At 42.3% G+C, this 23987-nt stretch overlaps 1 protein-coding gene across 3 annotated transcripts in view; it reads left to right on the top strand.

Moving 5' to 3' along the window:
• The window catches only part of tns3 (tensin 3), a 435511-nt gene that overhangs the window by 105007 nt on the left and 306517 nt on the right, over positions 1–23987 (top strand). Inside the window, exon 1 of one of the 3 annotated variants that reach the window (XM_078236664.1) lies at positions 15170–15244. The exons of the other annotated variants lie outside the window; for them this stretch is intronic. Within the exon in view, the coding sequence (XP_078092790.1) occupies positions 15206–15244 (39 nt within the window). The 5' untranslated portion in view covers positions 15170–15205. Of the gene's footprint in view, positions 1–15169; positions 15245–23987 lie in introns of those variants that run through there. 3 annotated transcript variants of the gene reach the window in all.

The raw sequence follows: 23987 nt of genomic DNA, 5'->3' as shown, positions 1-23987 counted from the left end.
TTCTTGATTACACACTAAGTATTACTTGCTGGACCACAGGATGTTATACTTTTTTCACCTGGCAACCATCATAGACCAAGCAGACCAGTAGAACAGCTTGTTGTACATTTCACTTGTATTGCTTTAACTGTGATTGGAATCTACTCACGGGGTCACATTCCATTGGCAGAACAGGAAATGCACATAATGGGGGTATGTCAACATTTCAGAGCTCTTGATTGACACTTTGCCCTCCAGTTTCCGATCTGACCTCTTGTAACCATATTTCAAACCTATATATCCTGCTTACTAAAAAAAATCCTTATCCTTTCCAACAGTTGAGGTTTGATGCTTTGTCTTTCCAAGTGTGATGTTGAAGAAAGTAGCAAACTTGTTTGTCACAGACCGATTTATCATTTTATCATACATTCCACGTGGGCAATCTTTCTTTCATTGTAGTGACAGCTGACACTACATGACGATGCTCACGGTTCTATGTTGTACAGTGAGAGGAGAATATATGTATGTATCGTTTTGCCTCCTTAAGTAAAGTTAACTTTGTTTTGAATGAATGCTTGCCTGTAACATACTTTTCCACAAATCACTGTTAATGCTGGATCCATTGTATGCATCTAGATGTCAACAGTTATTGCATTTTCTTAATTATAATGCTAAAATCTCTACCTATCCTTTTAGGTGCAGTCAGCAACAGCTCATATTTATATAGCATCTTCAACAAAAAATGACCCAAAGCATTGTGAAACAAAATATTAAACAGAGCCACAAAAGGGGATACTAGGTCAGATGTTATTACACAAATGTTCCTCATGTTGCAAATTTAATGCAATGCGCTTCTAACAGTAAAAATCCTATTTGTTTACAACTATGTTTCAGCAAAATAAATACAATGAACTGAGTATTTGTATTATCGAAGCACCTTTGTGTCATGTCAACGCTTGTAATTGTTTGAAAAACAGTGCAAGGATTTATTTCTGTATAAACAAATGCCTTAATTGTGAGGAAGTTACAATTAAAATAAATGAACTGTTTTCGATTCATAAAATCATAGAATCCCTACAGTGCAGAAGAGGCCATTCGGCCCATCGCATCTTCACCGACTCTGTGACAGGGTACTTTATCCAGGCCCTCTCCCCTGCCCTATCCCTGAAATCCCACACAATTTACCATGGCCAGTCAACCTAACCTGCACATTTTTGGACTGTGGAAGGAAACCAGAGCTCCCGGAAGAAACCCACGCAGCCACGGGGAGAATGTGCAAACTCCACACTGACAGTCACCTAAGGCCAGAATTTAACCCGGATCCCTGGAGTTGAGGCAGCAGAGCTTGCCACTGTACCGCCCCTATGTTTTGTGTGGGTTACCATTACTAAATGTTGACGTTCCCAGAAGTCTGAAATAATTACACTTTTACTATGAAATATTAAGTGAGTGTACTTACAGCTCTCCATACGGGTGGTGGACCAATGCACTGTTGCTTTGGTATACTTACTATATTGCAGTAGTGAGTGATATGGCATTCTGGATATAAATGCATACATGCACTATCTGTGCAATATGGCACTAAGAAATAACCCTTCCTTGCATCTAAATACAGTCAACAGCTATGTGGAAGAATCTGAACCAAGGAACAAGAGGATTGTTCCATAGAAATTTTACTTGTACCAAATTTGGACTGGTGTCAAAGGGCCCTGCATGAAAAAGTGCAAGAATTGTGATGCTTACCTCAATCATTGCAAATTGTCAACTTTCTTCAGTTTTAATGTATTCAGCATAATAATTATGAAACCAAAATATCTCTCCATGAATCCCTGCCTTTAGATCACAAAATAGTTTCATATTTTATTTCTTCTGGAATGCCCTTTCCATTGAAGCAACTGGTGAAAAGATGAAAGAAAGACTTGCATTTATAAGGGAAAATTGATAGCTATAATAGAAGACAGGTATGCATGCAGGAAATTAAGACATAAATTGGCAGTGGCAGTACAAGACAGACTTTTCCCCATTCTCTTGTTGCAGCAGAATATGAAAACGTGAACATCAAAGACCATGAAAATGAACTGTGCCTATGCTGTAATTAAAGCAAAAACTAAATGGAAGTATTGTTAAATTCAGCATTGAGGCACTGAAGAATCCATTTAGAATCTCTGTATGTTGACTTTTCATTAATGGCCTCAGCTTTTCACTGAAATAACAACTGTAGCATTTTCCGTAAATATATATCTGATGAATTTGAGAGAAACAATTTGAAGTTGAATGTCAGTATTGTTCAGAATGTCAGCCACCATTGCGCACTTGAACTATCATCTGATCTTTCATTGGGTGGGCAAATTGGTGGAGCTATTTGTGTAAAATTAATTGCATCTTGGAGATGAGTAAATGGAATTTTTAATTTCTGCCCTTGAATTTAACTTTGTTTCTTGTTTTTCAAAAAATCATATTAAAACACATGCAAGAATTGAGGAAAATATAGGAGAGCAAGATTTAAGTAAGGGGTTGAGCTGGATGCAACTACATCTTGGTATAGTTACTGGCTGTGTAATGCTTGTTTATGGGTTGCTCATCATAATTGCTACCAGGGCATTGTACCAATTAAATTCAGGAAAAATACAGTAGGCATTCTCTCTGCTCCATTTCTAAGTCAGTGGAAGACAAGTAAAAAAAGGCAATCAATAATGACTCCCACTGTTGATCAGGTCCAGATGTGGGGGTCACACTGGGTAATCACGATTTTATACACAGCACATAGATCTTCAAAAAGAAATTCTTTGCAGCCAGACTTTGGTTTTGTAATAGTAAACTTTTGTGGGGCTTTGCTGTATTCTTGCTGTGAACTTCTTTTTGAAGTTTATTGAGAGTGATGTGTTTAATTTTAGTGAATGTTTTTTGCTTTACCCTTGATTTTTTTTGAAGAAAATAGGTCAAGGCATTTTGACAAAGTTTTGCATAAATTCCTGCGGCAAAACAAAGAAATTGCTGCATTGTTTTTGCATCTATTTGTAGATCTTAATTCATTTTTGTTCAAAAATCAGCCTTTTGTCCCTGGTTAATGTAGTGTTACTGAACACATATTTGCTTATAGAAATTCTCTGTCCTTGGAACATTAATTAATGGTCTCAAAAATGTATGAATAACTTTGCACAGTATGTTGAATAATGCAGTTTGTTTAAGACATGACCAAATATCGAACTCTCCCTGTGAAGTTGTCAGGAAGAAAAATGTTTTTTTTTCATGTAGTGCATTCTTTAACTGATCATGCTTTGAATGGATTTTAGTGATTTGCAAAACACTCAGCACATCACCAATTAGCAGCCTTGACCTTTTTCTTTTAGTGTGTGAATTAATTTTCTATTTGAGTTTAACTGGTGACTTTTTATATTAATGGCCGGTTCTTCGGTTTGATTTTGTAATTGGGTCCAAATCTTTTTCAGTTATTACTCCTTCGAAAGATCTAACCGATGCCCCGGTTTCCTCCCACAGTCCAAAGATGTGCAAGTTAGGTGGATTGGCCATGCTAAATTGCCCCTTGGTGCCCTAAGATGTGTTCGTTAAGGGGATTAGCAGGATAACTATGTGGGGTAATGGGGATAGTGCCTGGGTAAGATACTTTGTCAGAGGGTCAGTGCGGACTCGATGAGCCAAATGGCCCCCTTCTGCACTGTAGGGATTCTATGATTAGGGAAGAGGAACATTGAGTACTTGAGTGAATATTTTTGTGTATGGTCTGGATAACTTGAAGGCACTTTTTGTTGGTAATTGTTGGGCAAAGTTGTATTAATGGCTGAACTGCAGGTATCTTTCACGTATGTTAATCCACCAGAAAGCAATTGCATGATAAATGAAAATGTTCTTGTGCTATCAGTGTTGGTACATGCTAGTAGATGTCTACTTTGCAGGGGGGCGGGGTAAAAGAAACGAGGAGGAATGTGGCCTGTTGAGGTGCATTGCCAATTGTTGCATGACGAAGCACGAGCCTAACATGCTAAATGAAAGCTCTGAGCTCAGACACACCCTGGGAAAGCAACATCGCTGGCATCAGGTCATATCAGGGATTTCATTACGAAGCATTAACTTGCTTGAGAAAGCTAGATGAAACAGCTGACTGAACCTTTATTCAAAGGGTGTGTGTTTGTGGTTTTGTATGTTGTGCAGTATGGTATAGTAGTTATATATATTTAAGATGATAATGCCTTAAAAATCTCTGTAGCTCAAATAGCAAAAAGAAATTCTCTTCAACTTCTGAGAATTATGCAGAAAGAACCATCAAAGAAGATCAAAATCTAATTGAGTACTTCATTCAGGTGCTCATTAAGTTTAGTCATCATATGTGCAAGATGTAGTTGGGGAAAATTGCAATTTTTGTGTTTTGCATTTAACTTTTCAATTTTATTGCAAAGTTGGGTGAGAAATAAAATTACCATAACATGATTTTCATTGTGCCGAATAGGGGAGTAAACCAATTCATTTGATTTTAGAACAAAGAGAATCCAGCGGTAGTATGATATGGAACACCTTCAATTAGGAATGAGAGTTGGCGTTTCTGGAGTATATAACTTCAGAACTACTTAAATTTGAGGATATTCTAATCTTCCTCTTGGATCTTGGATTTGTGCTCCAATACATACTCTCTCTCCCAGCTTCCGTTTTCCATTTATCCTCCTTCCTCAACAACTGAAATCTTGTTAATATTGGGCAGGCAAGATCATTACATAACCTGCAGTTTTGAAATAGCTTCTTCCATTGCACCAGTGGGTTACAATGTTTTCTTTCATAGGAAGCCATTGCAAATGTTAACACAATCTCCTATTCTGACTTACAGCAGAGAGCCTCAACAATGCACTGTGCTGTTGTTGCAAAAAGAATCTTCTGATTAACAGATATGGTAGCCTTGATTTCAACTATGGCCATAATTCAGGCAAATGAATGACTTGGCGATGCCAATGCCACTACCCCATCATCCTGCACCCTGGACAATTCATTTCAATGTGATGGACAACCCAAGCATTTCATGCTGGCAATTTATGTTGGTCTTGTGGGTGAGGGTAGAAAACGGCATTGCTTTCTGCCATCAAATAAGATTAAAGTCCAATAGGTTTATTTGGAATCACGAGCTTTCGGTGAGTGAAGGAGCAGTGCTCCAAAAGCTTGTGATTCCTGTTTGATTTTAACCTGGCATTGTGAGACTTCTTGCTGTGCCCACCCCAGTCCAACACCGGCATCTCCACATCATTGCCATCAAATAGGCATTGTGTGCCTTGAACATTGCGTTCATGCACTTCCAGGTCCTGATGCCCGATGCATGCATGCCAGCTCTGCAACACAATCCCTGCCTCTGCCATTTTTTGAAAGGTGTCAGGACTTGGATGCTAGTAAAGTGCATGAACGCAGTGGTGCAGCATGTCATCCTGTAAATGAGCCACATAACATCTATTTGAAAGCGACTTTTGATTGTGAAGGGCAGAAAGTGATTTTTGATTGTAGACACAACCACAAATGGTCATGACCACATTGCTGAATGGTAAGTAACATCGTAGTGGGAAGCCAATCGAGTAGGCTAGTTCATTTAACATGGGTGTCATTGAAGAGGACTGGCTTAAGAGAGCTGCTCACCTAATGGCACACAATGGCCAGATTGTGTGCAAAGATTGCATAGAGACAACTCAAATGGGCACTGGAGCACTTGAGGTGGGGGAGTGGATAGTTGGGGTTCCAGGTAGCTGTGATATCGTTTCTGGAGGCAAAGGAGACAAAATGTGTAGATGAGCAGCGATGAGGAGCAGCTGCTTACACTGCAACTTCAGACCATTGCTACTGAGACATGTCGATGCTCTGAATGAGGGCAAGGGAGGAAATGTAGCTGATACCCCCCACAGTAGGATATACCTACAGTGAATTAGCCTTCTGAAACTAATGGGGTATCAGAATTTTTTATTCATTCATGGGATCATTGCTCTTCCCTAGTTGCCCTTGTTCAGAGGGCAGTTGTGAGTCAACCACATTGCTGTGGCTCTGGAGTCACATGTAGGCTAGACCAGGTCTGGGCAACAGATATCCTTCCCTAAAGGACATTAATGAACCAGATGGGTTTTCCCACCAATCGACAATGGTTTCATGATCATTAGTAGATTCTTAATTCCACATTTATTTATTTTTATAATTGAATTCAAATTCCACCATCTGCCATGGTGGAATTCGCACCCGGGTCCCCAGAATATTAGCTGAGTTTCTGGATTAATAGTCTAGCAATAATACCACCAGGCTATTGCCTATCGGATCAGATGGTAGCAGAGTTGTGTGCCATGGTGGAAGACCACCTCCATCATTGCCAGCTGCAGTGGCATACCCTACCAGCAGCCGTTAAAGTGACAGTGGCTTTGAAATTCTAAGTTTCTGGGTCCTTCCACTCTCACTGGCAGCCTCCTGTCAGCTTCACATTACAGAATTTGGAAATAATGGTTGCCTTGTTAAAAGGGCATCGGATTACATTTGAGTCACCAGTAATTGGGCAACACAGACCAGTGGGATTTGCCTCCATCGTTGGACTTCCTTGGGAGGGAAGAGGTTGTCAGGGGTTATTTACTACACGCATGCGGCCACCAAGGTAGGGGGGCATTTATGAATAGGAAGAGATTCTACACTCTCGGCTCAGCTGATATATGAGCACTGAAATTTTTTCTTGCACATCTATGAGCAGTAGTATCCTGGCCATCCTTAGGCAGTTGCAGGTGCTGCAGCTGTTCATGCCACCAGATAGACTATGTGGATGGCTGCAAGGAGAGGGGGGCTATACTTTGAAGAAATGGATGCTGACATCTAAAGGTAATTGTTTGACGGAGTGACAAAAATGCCATTACCACTACCCCCTCAGCAGTAGAGCCACCAGAGAACAATGGAATCCTGAAGTTGGAGTTCTGGTGCCTGGACCAGTCAGAGGGGGGATGTCCTCTGGTTTGCTCTGTCAGGAGTGCCTCAGGTTGTCATAGTTGCTGTACTCTTCACAACACCTCCAGAGCGGTGTGGACTTCTATGAAGGGAAACGGAGTAGTGACGCATTTCCCAGTCTTGGGAATGACTTCCAGAGGATTGGTGAGGCCTCGTGACAGCGACTAGGATGGAACTGACACTCATGCTACACTAATTCAGGTACATTTTTCCTGTAAGACCAGTGGCTCATTACCTCACTATTCCTCACCAACTGCAGTGCACCTGGCATCCATGACACTCCATACATGGTTGTTCCTTCAGCATCACTGACCAGTTAATGCTGCAGAATATGGATGTTATTCTCAGGCAGACACTGCACTGCTCCTGAATCCAACAAGCAAACAAATCCTAGTTTTCCATGGCTGCCCACATTCCCTGGCAGTTTCCAACTGCCACTCATGCACTCCTCTCTCCAACCTCATGATTAAGCCATCAATCATTAGAGGAACACAAGTCTGGGTAGAAACATAATCACCCTCATTACAACATATTGATTCATTTCAACACATCAAACACAAAACAAATGTCACCCAAATGAACTAAACTGACATTACTGATGGAGAAGACTCCGAATGCAGCACCTGTGGCTGAGGATTAAGTGGAGCTGTGTGGCTCACGTATGGAGATACGTCAGGGCACGGTGGCACAGTGGTTAGCACTGTTGCCTCACAGCGCAAGGGACTTGGGTTCGATTCCTGGCTTGGGTCACTGTCTGTGTGGAGTTTGCACATTCTCCTCGTGTCTGCGTGGATTCCCTCTGGGTGCTCCGGTTTCCTCCCACAGTCCAAAGATGTGTGGGTTAGGTGGATTGGCCATGATAAATTTCCCCTTGGTGTCAGGGGGACTAGGTAGGGTAAATGCATGGGGTTATGGGGATAAGGCCTGGGTGGGATTGTGGTCAGTGCATACTCGATGGGCCGAATGACCTCTTTCTGCACTGTAGGATTCTATGACGCCCGAGGGACCTGTGGTGGTTGGTCTTGGTGTCATTCCAATGATACAGGGAAGCCACTTGTACAGGCTTTTCCTATAATGATGGTCCCTCAGTTGGAGGGGCCAAAGGGACATCATGTGATGAACTGCTCTGTGAGGGTTGGAACCCTCCATCTCAATGCTATGCTTGAATGTCTGAGTGGACCACCAGCTGGGTGCATTTGCATCTACTCTTGATACCGTGAGTCATCAGTACTACTCACTGGTCAGTGCTGCAGAAAGCAGCATTCATTCTCTGATGGCCTGTGTGTTATTTCTGCATCCTCTCAGTGCAATGCCCCATTTGGCTCTTCAGGAGGTTGGCAGCTATCCACCTCAGTCAACTAATGGCATGCAGCAGTGGCATCAAGTTTAACTGGATGTAATACACTACCACCCGATTGACCCTGTTCCCTGGCATTATCCCCTTCCTTTTCCTGCAAGGTCAACAGGATAAAAGTTATGAGCACAGTGAGCCACCTCATTGCATCAAGCTGCGCTAACATTTGTGATATCACTGGCCACATTGTTGCTTCCTGCACGCTAGCTCATGATGTGAACTTTTCCCACAGTTTGTCATGCTCCTGGGTGCACATTTTAACTGTTCAGGTAAACTGTGTGTGCTTAGGCTGATCAGCTCGAAGTGATGATGTTCAAGAAGACTTAGTTGTGCTCATGAAGTGAATGCAGGAAGTTAACATGCAGGTGCAACAAACAATTAGGAAGACATACAGCATGTTGACCAAAGGGCTCAGTGTACAGAAATAAAGAGGTCTCACTACAATTGTACAGGGCTTCAGTGAGACTGTATCTGGAGTACCCTGTGCAGATTAAAGAAACTATACACTTACTTTGGAGGCAGTGCAGCAAAGTTTCACTAAATTCGTCCCTGGGATTGCGGGCGTTGTCCTACTATGAGAGGCTGAGTAATTTGGGCGTATGTTCTCTGGAGTTTAGAAGAATGAACCGTGATCTCATTGAAACCTACAGAATTCTGAAGGGGTTTGATAGGGTGGGCACAGAGCGTGTTTCTGCTGGCTGGGGAATCTAAAACATGGGGGCATCGTGTTAGGATAATAGGCGATCATTTAGGAATGAGAGGAGGAGAAATTATTTTGTTCAAAGGGCCATGAATCATTGGAATTCTTTACTCCAGAAGGTTGTGGATGCTCCATAGTTGGATAAAGATTATTTATTTATTAATCACAAGTAGTCTTACATTAACACTGCAGTTAGGTTTCTATGAAAATCCCCCAGTTGCCACACTCCAGCACCTGTTTGGGTACACTGAGGGAGAATTTAGCATGGCCAGTGCACCTAACCAGCACGCCTTTTGGAGAGTGGGAGGAAACCGGAGCACCCGGAGGAAACCCACGCAGACATGGGGAGAACATGCAGACTCCGCACAGACAGTGACCCAAGCTGGGAATCGAACCATGGGTCCTTGGCACTGTGAGGCAGCAGTGCTAACCACTCTGCCACCCATCATGCTGCCCGAGGCTGGAATAGACAGATTTTTGATGTCTCAATGAATCAAGGGACATGGAGAGTGGGTGAGAAAATGGGCGTTGAAGTCCAAGATCTGAATGATCGTACTGAATGGCAGAGCAGGCTCGATGGGCCCAGTGGTCTACTCCTCCTCCCATTTCTTATTTTCCACTTGTGTGTATGTTTGTAATTGTCATCGAACTGCACCACTGGAATCACCTTACCAATTGGCAGAAATTTGGTGAAGTCTTTTCAGCACTGAATCTTCCTCCTCGTACTGCACCCATTTACTTTGTCTGCTTTCTCTAACCAAGCTTGCTTGGTCTGGCTGGCTGGTTTTCCCTTGCTACTCTCCAGAAACAGAATATCACATCATGTTGGCATTGCCTCCAGGAGGGGCACCCCTAAAGCGAAGGATGCTTGCCCTTCTGGGTGCATACTGTTCCCTCCCGTACTGACATCGCTCCCAACATGAACACTTAAATATTGGCTACCAATATTTTTAAATCTCACCCACCTCCCTGTTATCCTGCTGACTTCCTGCCTCTGCTGACCTTAATTGGGCAATCAACATGTCACTAATTGGGCTGCTCATTTGAAATCGCACCAGGTGTCAATGCAACACAGGATCAAGACACACAAATGCTCCTGGGGACCCAACCCCAGCACAGAAATTCAGTCCAACATTTCAGGCCTATGATCTTTCATCACCACACACTCAATATTGAATATTGAGAGCTTGTTTCTGTGGACCCCATACAAATGAAGCTGGTTTCTGGTTGAATTTGTTTTACAGACAGTGTAAGATTTGCAACACATCAATCTTCTTCGAATGGAAGTGAAAGGAAGATGAAAGGACAATAACGTATCCTACAGTAGCATAGAATTGAAGTCAGCAATTCCACGGTTGTTAGCAAGACTGCAATCACTGCTGATCAGAAATCCCCATGAGGTTGTGGGGGAGAGAGGGAATGATTTTGAACAAATTAAGACAGTTATAATATGTCAAAGTTCCATTGGATACCAAAACATGGCCTTACACAGCTGTCTGCAAACTAAATCTAGAAATACCAGACTTGCGCAGACTAACAAAGTCTGCCCACTTCAAATTTATTTTTTTCAAATGAAAGCTTTACAGAGATGAGTTTTGATTGTTGTTTCAAAGTGGAACCCTTTCTTCCAAAGAGGATGTTGCACTGCCTTTCTGTTAACAGGGAATTGCGTTTTGGGATGGGGTCCTCTTGGCTATATGCCAAATGGATAACTGCACAAAAATGGGACACGTTTAAAGATTTTGGCAGTGAACCAGAAAACTATTTTGGTTTTACTAGTTGTAAATTAACTAGAAGGATATGCTTGATGAGATTGGATGAAGTAGGATGTGTTACCATTATTCAAGAAGGGAAGTAGCGATATACCAGGTAATTACAGGCCAATGAATCAAACATCAGTGACAGAGATATTAGAAAAAATCTCAGCAACCGAATTAATCCCCATTTGGAGAGGCAATGATTAATCAGGAATAGTCAGCATGGCTTTGTCGGGGGCGATCATGTCTAAAAAATTTGATTGAATTTTTCAAGGATGTGACTAGGTGAGTAGATGAGGACAGTGCGGTTGATGTAGTCTACGTGGACTTCAGTAAGGATTTTGACAGGGTCTTGTATGTGAGATTGGTCAAGAAGGGGTAAATTGGATCCAAAATTGGCTTAGTGGCAGGAGGCAGAGGGTGATGGTCAAAGGTTGTTTTTGTGAATGGAGCCTGTGTCCAGTGGTATACCGCAGGGATTGGTGCTGGGTCCCTTGCTGTTTGTAGTGTACATTAATGACCTAGATGTGAATGTAGAAGAAGATCAATAAGTTCGCAGATGACATAAAAATTGGTGGTGTGGTAAAAAGCGAGAAGGAAAGCATTAGGTTACAGGACGATTTCAATGGGTTGGTCAGATGGGCAGTTGGCAATTGGAACTTAACCCTGAAAAGTGTGAGGTGATGCAGGGACTAAAGGCAAGGGAATAAACAGTGAACAGTAGAATGCTAGGAAGTACAGACAGCCGGAGGGACCGTGGGGTGCATGTCCATAGATCCCGACAGATAGTGGTTAAAAAGGCATATGGAATACTTGCCTTTATTAGCCGAGGCATAGTATATGAGATGATGTGGAGATGCCGGCGTTGGACTGGGGTGAACACAGTAAGAAGTCTCGCAACACTAGGTTAAAGTCCAACAGGTTTATTTGGTAGCACAAGCCACTAGCTTTTGGAGCACTGCCCCTTCATCAGGTAAGTGGGAGTTCTGTTCACAAACAGGGCATATATAGACACAAACTCAATTTACAAAATCTCACTAACTATCCATCTCTTTAACCTGTGCTTAATCCTCTCTCCACTCACATTATCTGTACCTTTTAAGACTTGATTACCTGTAAAGACTCGCATTCCAACCACTATCTTGTAAATTGAGTTTGTATCTTTATATGCCCAGTTTGTGAACAGAACTCCCACTCACCTGATGAAGGGGCAGTGCTCGGAAAGCTTGTGGCTTGTGCTACCAAATAAACATGTTGGACTTCAACCTGGTGTTGTGAGACTTATAGTATATGAGAACAGGGATTTATGATGGAACTGTATAAAATGCTCATTAGGCCACAGCTAGAACATAGGAACAGAAGTGGACCATTCAGCCCATCAAGCAGGTTCTGCCATTCAATGTCTTTTACATCCACTATCCCCATAATCCTTTATATTATTAATCAGAAATCTATCAGTCACAGCTTTAAGCATACTCAATGATGGAGATTCCACAGCCCTCTGGGGTAGAGAATTCCAAAGATTCACAACCCTCTGTAAAGAAATTTCTCCTCATCTCTGTCCTAAATGGCATCCCCTTCATTTTCAAATTGCGTCCCCTAGTTCGAGACTCCCCAACCAAGGGAAACATTTTACCTGCTTCTACTCTGTCTATTCTTTGTCAGTCTCAATGAGATCTCTCATTTTTCGAAACTCTGGAGAATACAGGCTCATTTTACTCATTCTCTCTTCATAAGACAGTCCCGCCACCCCAGCACAAGCCTTTGTTGCACTTGCTCTATGTTAGTGATATCCTTTTCTGAAGTAAGAGAACCAAAACTGCACACACTACTCCAGGTGCGGTATAACCAAAACTGCTATATAACTGAAGCAGTTCTGGTCACCACACTATAGGATGTGATTGCACAAGAGAAGGTGCAGAGGAGATTCACCAGGAATCCAAATTGCCTTGGCTGGAGCATTTCAGCTATGAAGAGAGGCTGGTTAGGCTGGGGTTGTTTTCCTTGGAGCAGAGAAGGCTGAGGGAGAGGGGGGGAGACCTGATTGGGGTGTACAAATTTATGAAAGACGTAGATGGGGTATTTGGAAGAAACATTCCTCTTTAGTAGATGAGTCATTGACCAGGAGTCAGAGCTTTAAGGTAATGGGCAGGAAATTTAGAGAGGGTTTGAAGGAAAAACTTTTTCATCAAGAGGATGATGGGAATCTGAAACTCTCTGCCTGAAAGTTTGGTAGAGATTGGCACCCTGGGAGGCAGAGTGGCACAGTGGTTAGCACTGCTGCCTCACAGCGCCTGGGACCTGGGTTCGATTCCCAGCTTGGGTGACTGTGCGGAGTTTGCACGTTCTCCCCATGTCTGTGTGGGTTTCCACCGGGTGCTCTGGTTTCCTCCAACAGTCCAAAGATGTGTGGGTTAGGTGGATTGGCCATGCTCAATTGCCCCACAGTGTCCCGGAATGTGCAGGTTAATGGGATTAGTGAGGTAGATGTGTGGACTTATGGGGATAGGGCCTGGGTGGGATTGTTGTTGTTGGTGCAGATTCGATGGGCCAAATAGTCTCCTTCTATGGAGGGATTCTATGAACATTTGAGAAGCATTTAGATGAGCACTTGGTCTGCAGCCTTGTATGCTATGGCATTTCAAGTGCTGGAAAATGGGATTAAAATAGATCGGTGCTTGATGGCTGGCACAGGCATGATGGACGAAGGGCATCCTTTTATGCTGTAAGACTCTATTATGGGAGCAGGCTGGTAGAGTGCAGAAGCACCTGCATATACCGGTTGGGTTGAATGGCCCGTTTCAGTGCTGTAAAATCTGTTTAGCTGGTATTGTGTCCTAAATTAGCTTCTTGTGCAGAAGTTAACATCCCAATGAAATATTACTTTTGGGACAGCTGACCCTTTACCCACCACTATAGTGCTAAGAATGTGAAAGTTCAGTAAACGAGGCTTATCAAACTTGTGCTTGGTCCTGCCCACACAATACATAAATACCACATTCCACAGGCAGCCTTGACTACAAAGCACTCAATTGGTTAAGCTCCTGTGCTTCTTAAAGACTGTTCACTAACAAAATAGAAGCATATCGTTGGCCATAGGATTTTGCTTTGTGTGTGGAAAAGATAAGGTTTTGCATGTCGAGAACAAACAAATCTACTATTTTTCCCCGACAACTCGGTGATTTATATGCTCCTTATTTTCCCACCTATCCTGAGAGGGAGCCTCTGGTATCTGGAAAATTGAGGGAGGAGGTTTAGTAACTGACACAGCCAACAGAGGGGGCTGTGGGTGATAGAGAGAAGTTCCTTGTGAGAGTCGGAAGCAGGAGCTACTTGAGGTAGTGTTGGTGATTTGGTTATTTGTGCTACAAAGCTGCCCGAAGGCTGCACATTCTCACTGCTGAGGATGCTCAGCAATTTCAGAGTCTGAAGCAAGCTGCCTTTTGGGGAGCTTTTAACAGAGTGCTGAATGGTTTAATGGTCTTGGTTGTTTTCTATCTTTTTACCTGCCAAAGAAACGAGCAGGGCATTGTTAGAACCCGGCACCAAAGGTGAGTAGTGTCATGATTGCATTTGACCTTCCAAAAATCAGAGGGCGCAAGTATGTTTAAGATAGGTTTCCTGATCAGCAGATTCCTATCTCTTGCTTTCCTTTGAATGATCTCTGATTTTGTGTTTAGACACCAGCACCTTGCTAAAAAAATACCTGAGTTAAATCATCACATTATTACTTGATCCTCCTTTACTTTGTAAAGTTCTTGCACATGCTGCGTTTTTGAGCTGACCTTATTTACTAAGTTATGTCTTCTGTGCAACAAGGTAAATCATGTTGTAGGTGAGTTATAAACCATTTACTTGTGTTTCTTTCCCTGAACAAAGCATTATCAATCACTGCATGCTTGCGTCCGTCAAGAACAGGTATTTTTCATAGCCCGAAGGCCAGGTTTAGTGAGCTTTTGTTAATGAGAAATAAGCTGTCCTCTGGCGTAGAGGCTGACTGTCTGTGCTTCCTTGAGTCTGATTTTTATCTGTTTGCCCTCAGTTCAGTGTTCTAGTGATAACAGAAATGTGCTTTGAATTGCTGGGTTTAAAGCCCTGTGTTGCTTAAGTGACTGATTCAATCTGATAATGTGGCATACAGGTGTGAGCAACCTGTTTCCAACGCTGCATATTTGTAACCAGCTATTTTTTGGAAGAATAGAATAGTGAAAAGAAAAAGGAAAATAAACCGAGGAAACAGGTTACTACAGGTCTGTTGAACATGTGTGTTCCATTATATGTGATGGGCGCAAAACCTAATCCATTTTGGAATGCGTTCCTCTAAAACCTTGGGGAAGAGAAAGATAATGAAGTATTGTTTATAGAGAATAGGGTTTGGGACTGATCTCATATTCCCATGTGTACTTATTTTTTTTCTAGGTCAATTCTTACAATTAAGTGCTGCATTGTCCTGAAATGCAATATTACTGTATGCGCTCGATGAGCAAAGAACAGGTAATTTACTTTGAAAATAACTTTTGAATTTTTTTTAAAGATAAATCATTGGCTACACTCCGTCAGTCTAATTGGTTTGTTCTTCATTTTGTAAAAAGCTTGAAGCTGGGCTCCACATGTCCTTTATAGTGCTGCTGTTGGAATGCTACAAGCTGAAACTACATGTTTCATCTTGCACTGGACTACAAAGCATTCAGCTGTGTGTATTCCTAACTTTGTTTTCCCACCAACTGTCTCGCAGGAAAAGCCCATATCCAGTTTAATTAGTAACAGTAAAAAAAACTGATACAAGCTTGTGTCTCCTGTGCACAGACAAACGACAGTGAAAATATGTTTTATAATTCAATGCATAAATTAACTTTGAAGAGTAACATTCAGGAGAAATAGTTGTTTTAAAAGTAAACTCCTTTAGTACTGAGTGAATTTAGTTTTCATTTTTAAAATATGTTCTTTCAGTGCAAGCCTATTATGAAATATCACTGCTGGGAGAGGTTTATCATAGAATCATAGAAACCCTACAGCGCAGAAGGAGGCCATTCGGCCCATCGAGTCTGCACCGACCACAATCCCACCCAGGCCCTACCCCCACAGTTTATCTAACTGTACATGTGTGCATGTATGTGTGAGATCCTCAAATCAATACTTCATCATATTCTGCTTTCACAATCATTAGTGATTGTATAAATCGTAAAACAAAATTGTATAATTTTCCTGTTGTTGATGATTCACTTATATTGTATACCAAATAATCACAGATTGAGTAGTTTATACAAGGAACCTGCATGGACAGTATATTTACTTATCTCAGGGAGGGTGGGAGCGGGAATAGGAACACCCAGGCTGTTGTTTCATTCTGCAACAGCTCTGATCGCAGCCAGTGGTAATGGTTTACTTCCTAGTAAGACTTAGTCTTGTTGCAATGCTGTATTTCTGTAAACAATTATAAAAGTTACTGTGATTTGCTTCTGTCGAATTTGACTGCTGATGCAATTTGTGTATTCACACCTCCATGAAACATTTCTCTCTCAGATTCACTTCCCGAGGCCGCTCCATATTTTTCTGTAAAACTCTTCCTTTAAAACCCACCTCTTTGAGAAAGCTGTTGGCCGCAAGCACTAATTTCTTCATTTCTGACTTGGCCCACTTTTCATTTGCCTATCCGTGTCGATCCTTCGCATGTTCTCGGTATTTTTGTGTTTCACAACTCCAAGCTTGGGATTAAGAGTGAGGACAGTGAAGTCTTGTGAAGCTTATGGAAAAAAGCAGTCGGAAAGGTGACCAATTTATTTATGATTGGTTGATGGGCATTTATGAATCAAGGAACGCTGACTCAATTCTCTAGAGAAGAAAGTAGTAAACAATGGAACATGACATTGCTACAGTCTAAATTTAAATCAAAATGCTATTTCGGTTTTACTTGTTAATTTGATGGCAGTAAAGTTTGTAAATTTGAACTCGGCGACAGGATATATACCTCTCAGTTGCAGCTGAAATATAGCCATACCCGAGAACCAGTGCTTTTTGAAAACCCATTTTGATCATTTGTGGAAGTTGTCTGCTTCTTGCATCACCTGAGGTGCAGCATTCCTTTCTGGTGTCCTGTGTGGTCTAGCATTGCTGTGGGGCACTGCTGATGAATGACAGTCTAGGGATGTTCCATTTATTTACTCTGCAATCTTTCTAAAACAAAACATGTACATTTGTTTCTTTTTAAGGGCAGTGACCGCATTTTTTTTAAAGAAACCAAATGTCTGTTTTACTTAACCGTTTATAGATTGCTGTTTATAATGGGCTCCTACTCAACAAGCAGTGCTACTGGGGCAGGCTTGTTAGGCCTAATGACTCATTCCTCCCAAAATTCCATTGTACATTAATAGAGAATGTAATCTATAAACCCATAAATGTATTTCACTATACAGATTTTATAATTTATCTTAGGGTTTAGTATCAATGGCAAACAAGCTGTGCATTTCTGCTTTTTGTGCAATACTCACCGAAATCTGATATGGACTCATTTACATTGCTTCAAAGAATAATTTAATCCTGCACCAATATTTATCGTGGGACCATTTTGCAATCGGTGCTTTGGGTATTGCAAATAACAAAGTAGAAACAATGTATAATTCTGCTCATTGTACTGTTGTGCAACACGTTGAAAAGATATTGTGCTATAAAATTGCCAGCTGCTCTAATGTGGGCCTCACTCCTGCTGATATTGCATTGCAAATTACTCAGGTTGGCCCATGAAGTGCAGGCTGGTTCTCATAGCCAACTGAACCTCCTCTCTCAGAATGCGGGCTTTCTGTTGTTTTTATACTTGCGTCATAACGGCAATTCCATATTTGTTCCTTTAACTTATGTCAGTGGCCTGTTTCGCCAAATAATTTTGTACGATCGTGGAAATGTTTTTCATTCTCTCCTTTAACAATTACTCCTTACTTCGAAGTTGCTGAATCATAGGAGCAGTAGATCATTCAACCTCTCCAGCTCATTGAGCCATTTCTTCCATCATGTCTGATCTATATATCTCATCTTCAGTCACCTGATTTTTCTTTCTCTAAGGCATGTTAAAATTATCTCTCAAAAGGCTATTGAACCGAAGAGACTGTACAGCCCATCGAGTCTTCTCCACCTATCAACACATTATGGTACGGAGTTAAATTCCAACGGGTTTATTTGGAATCATGAGCTTTTGGAGCTCTTCTCCTTCATCACTCACCTGATGAAGGAGCAGCACTCCAAAAGCTCGTGATTTCAAATAAACCTGTTGGACTTTAACCTGGGGTTGTGAGACTTCTTACTGTGCCCACCCCAGTCCAACGCCGGCATCCCCACATCAACATGATTATGATTTTGGCTTTAACTCAATTTTCTGGCCTGCTCCCTTCATTCCCTGAGACACCAAAACTCTGTCGATCCCAGAGCATCCACAACCCTCAGGGGTAGAGAATGCCACAGATTCACAACTTTTGTGCGTGGAATAATTTCTCCTCATCTCAGTTGGCAATGATCAGCCCCTTATCCTGAGACTGTGCCCTCATTTTTTTAGACTATCGACCAGTAGAAACAGTCTCTCAGCACCTATCCTATCAAGTCCCTTCAGAATTTTGTGGGTCTCAATGTGATCGTCTCTCGCCCATCTAAACGTCAGAGGACAAAAGCTCGAGTTACTTAGACTCTCATCATAGGACAATCCCCTCATCCCAGGGACCAATTTAGTGAACCTTCACTGTACCATCTCCAATGCTAGTATATCCTTTCTTAACCATGGAGACCAAAACTACACACACTATTCCAGATGTGGTCTCACCGAAACCATGTATAGTTGTAGTTATACATCTGTACGGATGCCTAAATTGATTTGCTGCTCCACATTTCCTAATGTCAGACCTGATTTGCCCCACCTGATTTGGACTCAATATCCAAAATAGGTGACCGTACAATTTCCAACTCCAAAATCCATTGGCCGTACTGTTGCACACTCTCTCAATCTGTGTCCCTTTGTAATTTCTCCCATCAACACAGGCTATTCTGCCTCCTAACCTGTGTTAGCTGCAATTTGTCTATTTCTTAATTCAAGGTATACAGTGAAAACCTGAGATTCCTGAAGAACACCATTTGTCACATCGATTTAATCAGGGAACGTTCCCTTTATTCCAGCTCCCATCTTCAAACTAATTAGCAATGCATGTTGCTATGGGGCGGCACGATGGTTAGCATTGCTGTCTCACAATAAGAAGTTTAACAACACCAGGTTAAAGTCCAAGAGGTTTATTGGGTAGCAAAAGCCACACATGACTACCGTCTCACAATGCCAGGGATCTGGGTTTGATTCCGAACTTGGGTGACTGTCTGTATGGAGTTTGCACGTTTTCCCCATGTCTGTGTGGGTTTCCTCCGGGTGCTGCAGTTTCCTCCCATAGTCCAAAGATGTGTAGGTTTTAAAGTTTATTTATTGGTGTTACAAGTAGGCTTATATTAAGATTACAATGAAGTTACTGTGAAAATCTCCTAGTCGCCACAATCCGATGCCTGTTCGGGTACACGAAGGGAGAATTGGTCAGTGCACCTAACCAGCATGTCTTTGGGACTGTGGGAGGAAACCGGAGCACCCAGAAGAAACCCATGCAGACATGGGGAGAACATGCAGGCTCTACACAGACGGTGACCCAAGCTGGGAATCAAACCTGGGTTCCTGGCGCTGTGAGGCAGTAGGTAACCATGGTGCCACCATGCCACCCCATCGTAATGTGGGTTGCTAATTAGTTTGAGGCAGATTGGCCATGCTAAATTGCCCCTTAGTGACCCAAAATGTGCAGGTTAGGGGATTAGCGAGTTACATGTGTGGGGTTACAAGGATAAGGCGCCAGGTGGGCTTGAGTAAGATGCTCTTTCAGAGAGATGGTGCAGGCTCGATGGGTTGAATGGTTTTCTTCTGCACTGCAGGGATTCTATGATTCTGTGATATAAGGTTTCCTCCAATTCTGTGCTTTATAAATTTTGTTAATCTTTCATGTGTCACCTTATCAAATATCTTCTGAAAATCTATATAGATAACACCTATCGTACGAATGCTACTTGCTCCCCGAAACGTTGCCAAAATGACTATTATTTACATGTATCTACAAAGATGGAAGTCAGCAGAAAACTGGACCGTGGGGTATCCGGTGTCACTGTGTGCACTTTCCAACATAGGTCTGAAGAGTGGAATCAAGAGTGGAAATACTCATTTGATCTTTTCATCTTAATTTCTGGATGGTGAGATCAGTTGTAGGACTTGGGCCCATTGGTTTTGTATATCTGGACACAACTTCTTCATGATTATTGATTTGAAACTCTAGCTTGATAGTTCATATCTTTACATCCGAAGTTAGAAAGGTGAATTCACTGAGTCATTGTGGCTATGAAAACAAAGCTGCTGGTTTGTTGCACCAACAACAAACAGTTCATTAATCTAGTTTTGGAAAGAGAACATAACACCTACCCACCAAGCCTGGCCTGCATTTTGACTCCACTGTGCCCTATGTGATGACTCCAGATGTGATGTAACCTCAGAAACTGTTTTATATCAGATGAATTTTTCCGGCTGGAGGTCTGTGACCAGTGGTGTTCCGCAGGGCTCTGTACTGGGACCTCTGCTATTTGTGATATATATAAATGATTTGGAAGAAGGTGTAACTGGTGTAATCAGCAAGTTTGCGGATGACACGAAGATGGCTGGAATTGCGGATAGCGAAGAGCATTGTCGGGCAATACAGCAGGATATAGATAGGCTGGAAAATTGGGCGGAGAGGTGGCAGATGGAATTTAATCCGGATAAATGCGAAGTGATGCATTTTGGAAGAAATAATGTAGGGAGGAGTTATACAATAAATGGCAGAGTCATCAGGAGTATAGAAACACAGAGGGACCTAGGTGTGCAAGTCCACAAATCCTTGAAGGTGGCAACACAGGTGGAGAAGGTGGTGAAGAAGGCATATGGTATGCTTGCCTTTATAGGACGGGGTATAGAGTATAAAAGCTGGAGTCTGATGATGCAGCTGTATAGAACGCTGGTTAGGCCACATTTGGAGTACTGCGTCCAGTTCTGGTCGCCGCACTACCAGAAGGACGTGGAGGCATTGGAGAGAGTGCAGAGAAGGTTTACCAGGATGTTGCCTGGTATGGAGGGTCTTAGCTATGAGGAGAGATTGGGTAGACTGGGGTTGTTCTCCTTGGAAAGACGGAGAATGAGGGGAGATCTAATAGAGGTGTACAAGATTATGAAGGGGATAGATAGGGTGAACAGTGAGAAGCTTTTTCCCAGGTCGGAGGTGACGATCACGAGGGGTCACGGGCTCAAGCTGAGAGGGGCGAAGTATAACTCAGACATCAGAGGGACGTTTTTTACACAGAGGGTGGTGGGGGCCTGGAATGCGCTGCCAAGTGGGGTGGTGGAGGCAGGCACGCTGACATCGTTTAAGACTTACCTGGATAGTCACATGAGCAGCCTGGGAATGGAGGGATACAAACGATTGGTCTAGTTGGACCAAGGAGCGGCACAGGCTTGGAGGGCCGAAGGGCCTGTTTCCTGTGCTGTACTGTTCTTTGTTCTTTGAAACATAATAGATTGTTGAAATTTCCCTCAAAAATCAGGCCTCTGATAATTGGTTAGTGCCTATTGGGAGACACCCATGTGCGAATGTCATTAAAGGACAGGACTCCTGTCAGCCTCCTATTTATTGACTACAGCTCAGCCTTCAACACCATTATTCCTAAGAAACCCATTTCCAAACTCGGTGGCCTGGGCCTTGGCTCACTTCCTAACCCGCAGACCACCATTAATAAGGATAGGCAATAACACCTCTTCCACGATCATTCTCAACACCGGTGCCCCACAAGGCTGTGTTCTCAGCCCCCCTACTGTACTCCTTATACCCCTATGACTGTGTGGCTAAATTCTCCTCCAGCTTGATTTTCAAGTTTGCTGTTGACATCACCATTGTGGGTCAGATCTCAAACAATGGCGAGACAGAGTACAGGAATGAGAGAGAGAATCTGGTGAACTGGTGTAGCAACAATAATCTCTCCCTCAATGTCAACAAAATGAAGGAGATTGTCATCGACTTTAGGAAGCATAGTGGAGAACATCAACGGGGACAATGGTCGAAAGCTTCAAGTTTTTAGGTGGCCAGATCATCATCAACCTGTCTGGTCCCCCCCATGCTGACACTGTAGTTAAGAAAGCCCACCAATGCCTCTACTTTCTCAGAAGACTAAGGAAATTTGGCATGTCAGCCATGACTCTCACCAAACTTTTACAGATGCACCATAGAAAGCATTCTTTCTGGTTGTATCACAGCTTGGTATGGTTCCTGCTCTGTCCAAGACCTCAAGAGACTACAAAAGGTTGTAGTTTCCATCGTGCAAACCAGCCTCCCATCCATTGACTCTGTCTACACTTCCCGCTGCCTCGGCAAAGCAGCCAGCATAATTAAGAACCCCACACTACCCTGGACATTCTCTCTTCCACCTTCCTCCATTGGGAAAAAGATACAAAAATCTGAGGTCACGTACCAACTGACTCAAGAACAGCTTCTTTCCTGCTGCCATCAGACTTTTGAATGGACTTACCTCGCATTAAGTTGATCTTTCTCTGTACCCTAGCTATGACTGTAACACTATATTCTACACTCTCTCGTTTCCTTCTCGATGAACAGTATGCTTTGTCTGTATAGCATGCAAGAAAAAATACTTTTCATTGTATACAAGTACATGTTACAATAATAAATCAAATCCCTTGGGAAAAGGGAGGAGAGAAGAAAATCCTCATGATAGCAATAGAAATTGACTCTATTTGAGTATAGGGATAGGGATGTTTTGCTGCAATTTTATAGGGCATTGGTGAGGCCACACCTAGAGTATTATGTACAGTTTTGGTGTCCTTACCTGAGGAAGAATGTCCTTGCTATAGAGGGAGTACAGTAAATGTTTACCAGGCTGATTCCCGGGAAGGCAAGTCTGTCAAATGAGGAGAGACTCAGTCGGTTAGGATTATATTCACTGGAGTTTGGAAGTGTGAGAGGGGATCTCATAGAAACTTATAAAATTCTAACAGGGTTGGATAGGGTAGATTCAGAAAGAATGTTCCCAATGGTGGGGGGGGATGTCCAGAACTAGGGGTCATAGTTTGGGGATAAGGGGGTAAACCTTTTAGAACTGAGGTGAGGAGAAATTTCTTCACCCAGAGGGTGGTGAATGAGTGGAATTCACTACCACAGAATGCAGTTGAGGCCAAAACTTCGTCAGATTTCACGAAAAAATTGGATATAGTTCTAAGGGATATGGGAGGATCAGGATATTGAATTGGATGATCAGCCATGATCAAAATGAGTGATGGAGCAGGCTCGAAGGGCTGAATGGCTTACTGCTTCTAGTTTCTATGTTTCTATTGCTTGAAGAAGGCGTACAATACAAACTAAGGCTTTTTTTGTGAATTTTAACTAGCATTCCAGTGCACTTAATGTCCAGTATGTCATCCTGTGTAAATATCGATATTTGTAAGCATAGGCTATTTGCTTTTACTTCTGTTTCAACAAAATAATTATGATTGCAAAACTAAGTGTATTTCAGACCTCAACAATTCATCTATGAAGTAACAAATGAAATTGAATATTCAACTAAAAGCACCCTTTATAGTGTATGCAATATTGGGATGTTTTGTCCAAGTTTTTACATTTTATTTAAAATATCTATTCATTTTATGGGATGTGGACTTTGCTGGCTGGGCCCAGCATTTATTGCCCATCCCTAATTGCCCTCCATTGCCGATGGCATTTGAGAGTCAACCACATTGCTGTGGGTCTGGAATCACATTTGATTTGATTTATTATTGTCACATGTATTAGCATGTAAAGGAAAGTATTGTTTCTTGCGTGCTATACAGACAAAGCATATCGATTACAGAGAAGGAAAGGAGAGAATGCAGAATATAATGTTACAGTAATAGCTAAGGTGTAGAGAAAGATCAAATTAATATAAGGTAGGTCCATTCAAAGGTCTGATGGCAGCAGGGAAGAAGCTGTTTTTAAGTCGGTTGATATGTGACCTTAGACTTTTGTATCTTTTTCCTGACGGAAGAAGGTGGAAGAGAGAATGTCCAGGATGTATGGGGTCCTTGATTATGCTGGCTGCTTTTTTGAGGCAGCAGGGAAGTGTAGACAGATTCTACACTCTGGATGGGAGGCACAATAGGCCAGACCGG

The sequence above is a fragment of the Mustelus asterias genome, chromosome 2 (genome assembly GCF_964213995.1).
Source record: "Mustelus asterias chromosome 2, sMusAst1.hap1.1, whole genome shotgun sequence".
NCBI lineage: Eukaryota > Metazoa > Chordata > Chondrichthyes > Carcharhiniformes > Triakidae > Mustelus > Mustelus asterias.
The sequence above is the reverse complement of the archived record's forward strand: the minus strand, read 5'-3'. Positions and strand labels throughout refer to the sequence as shown.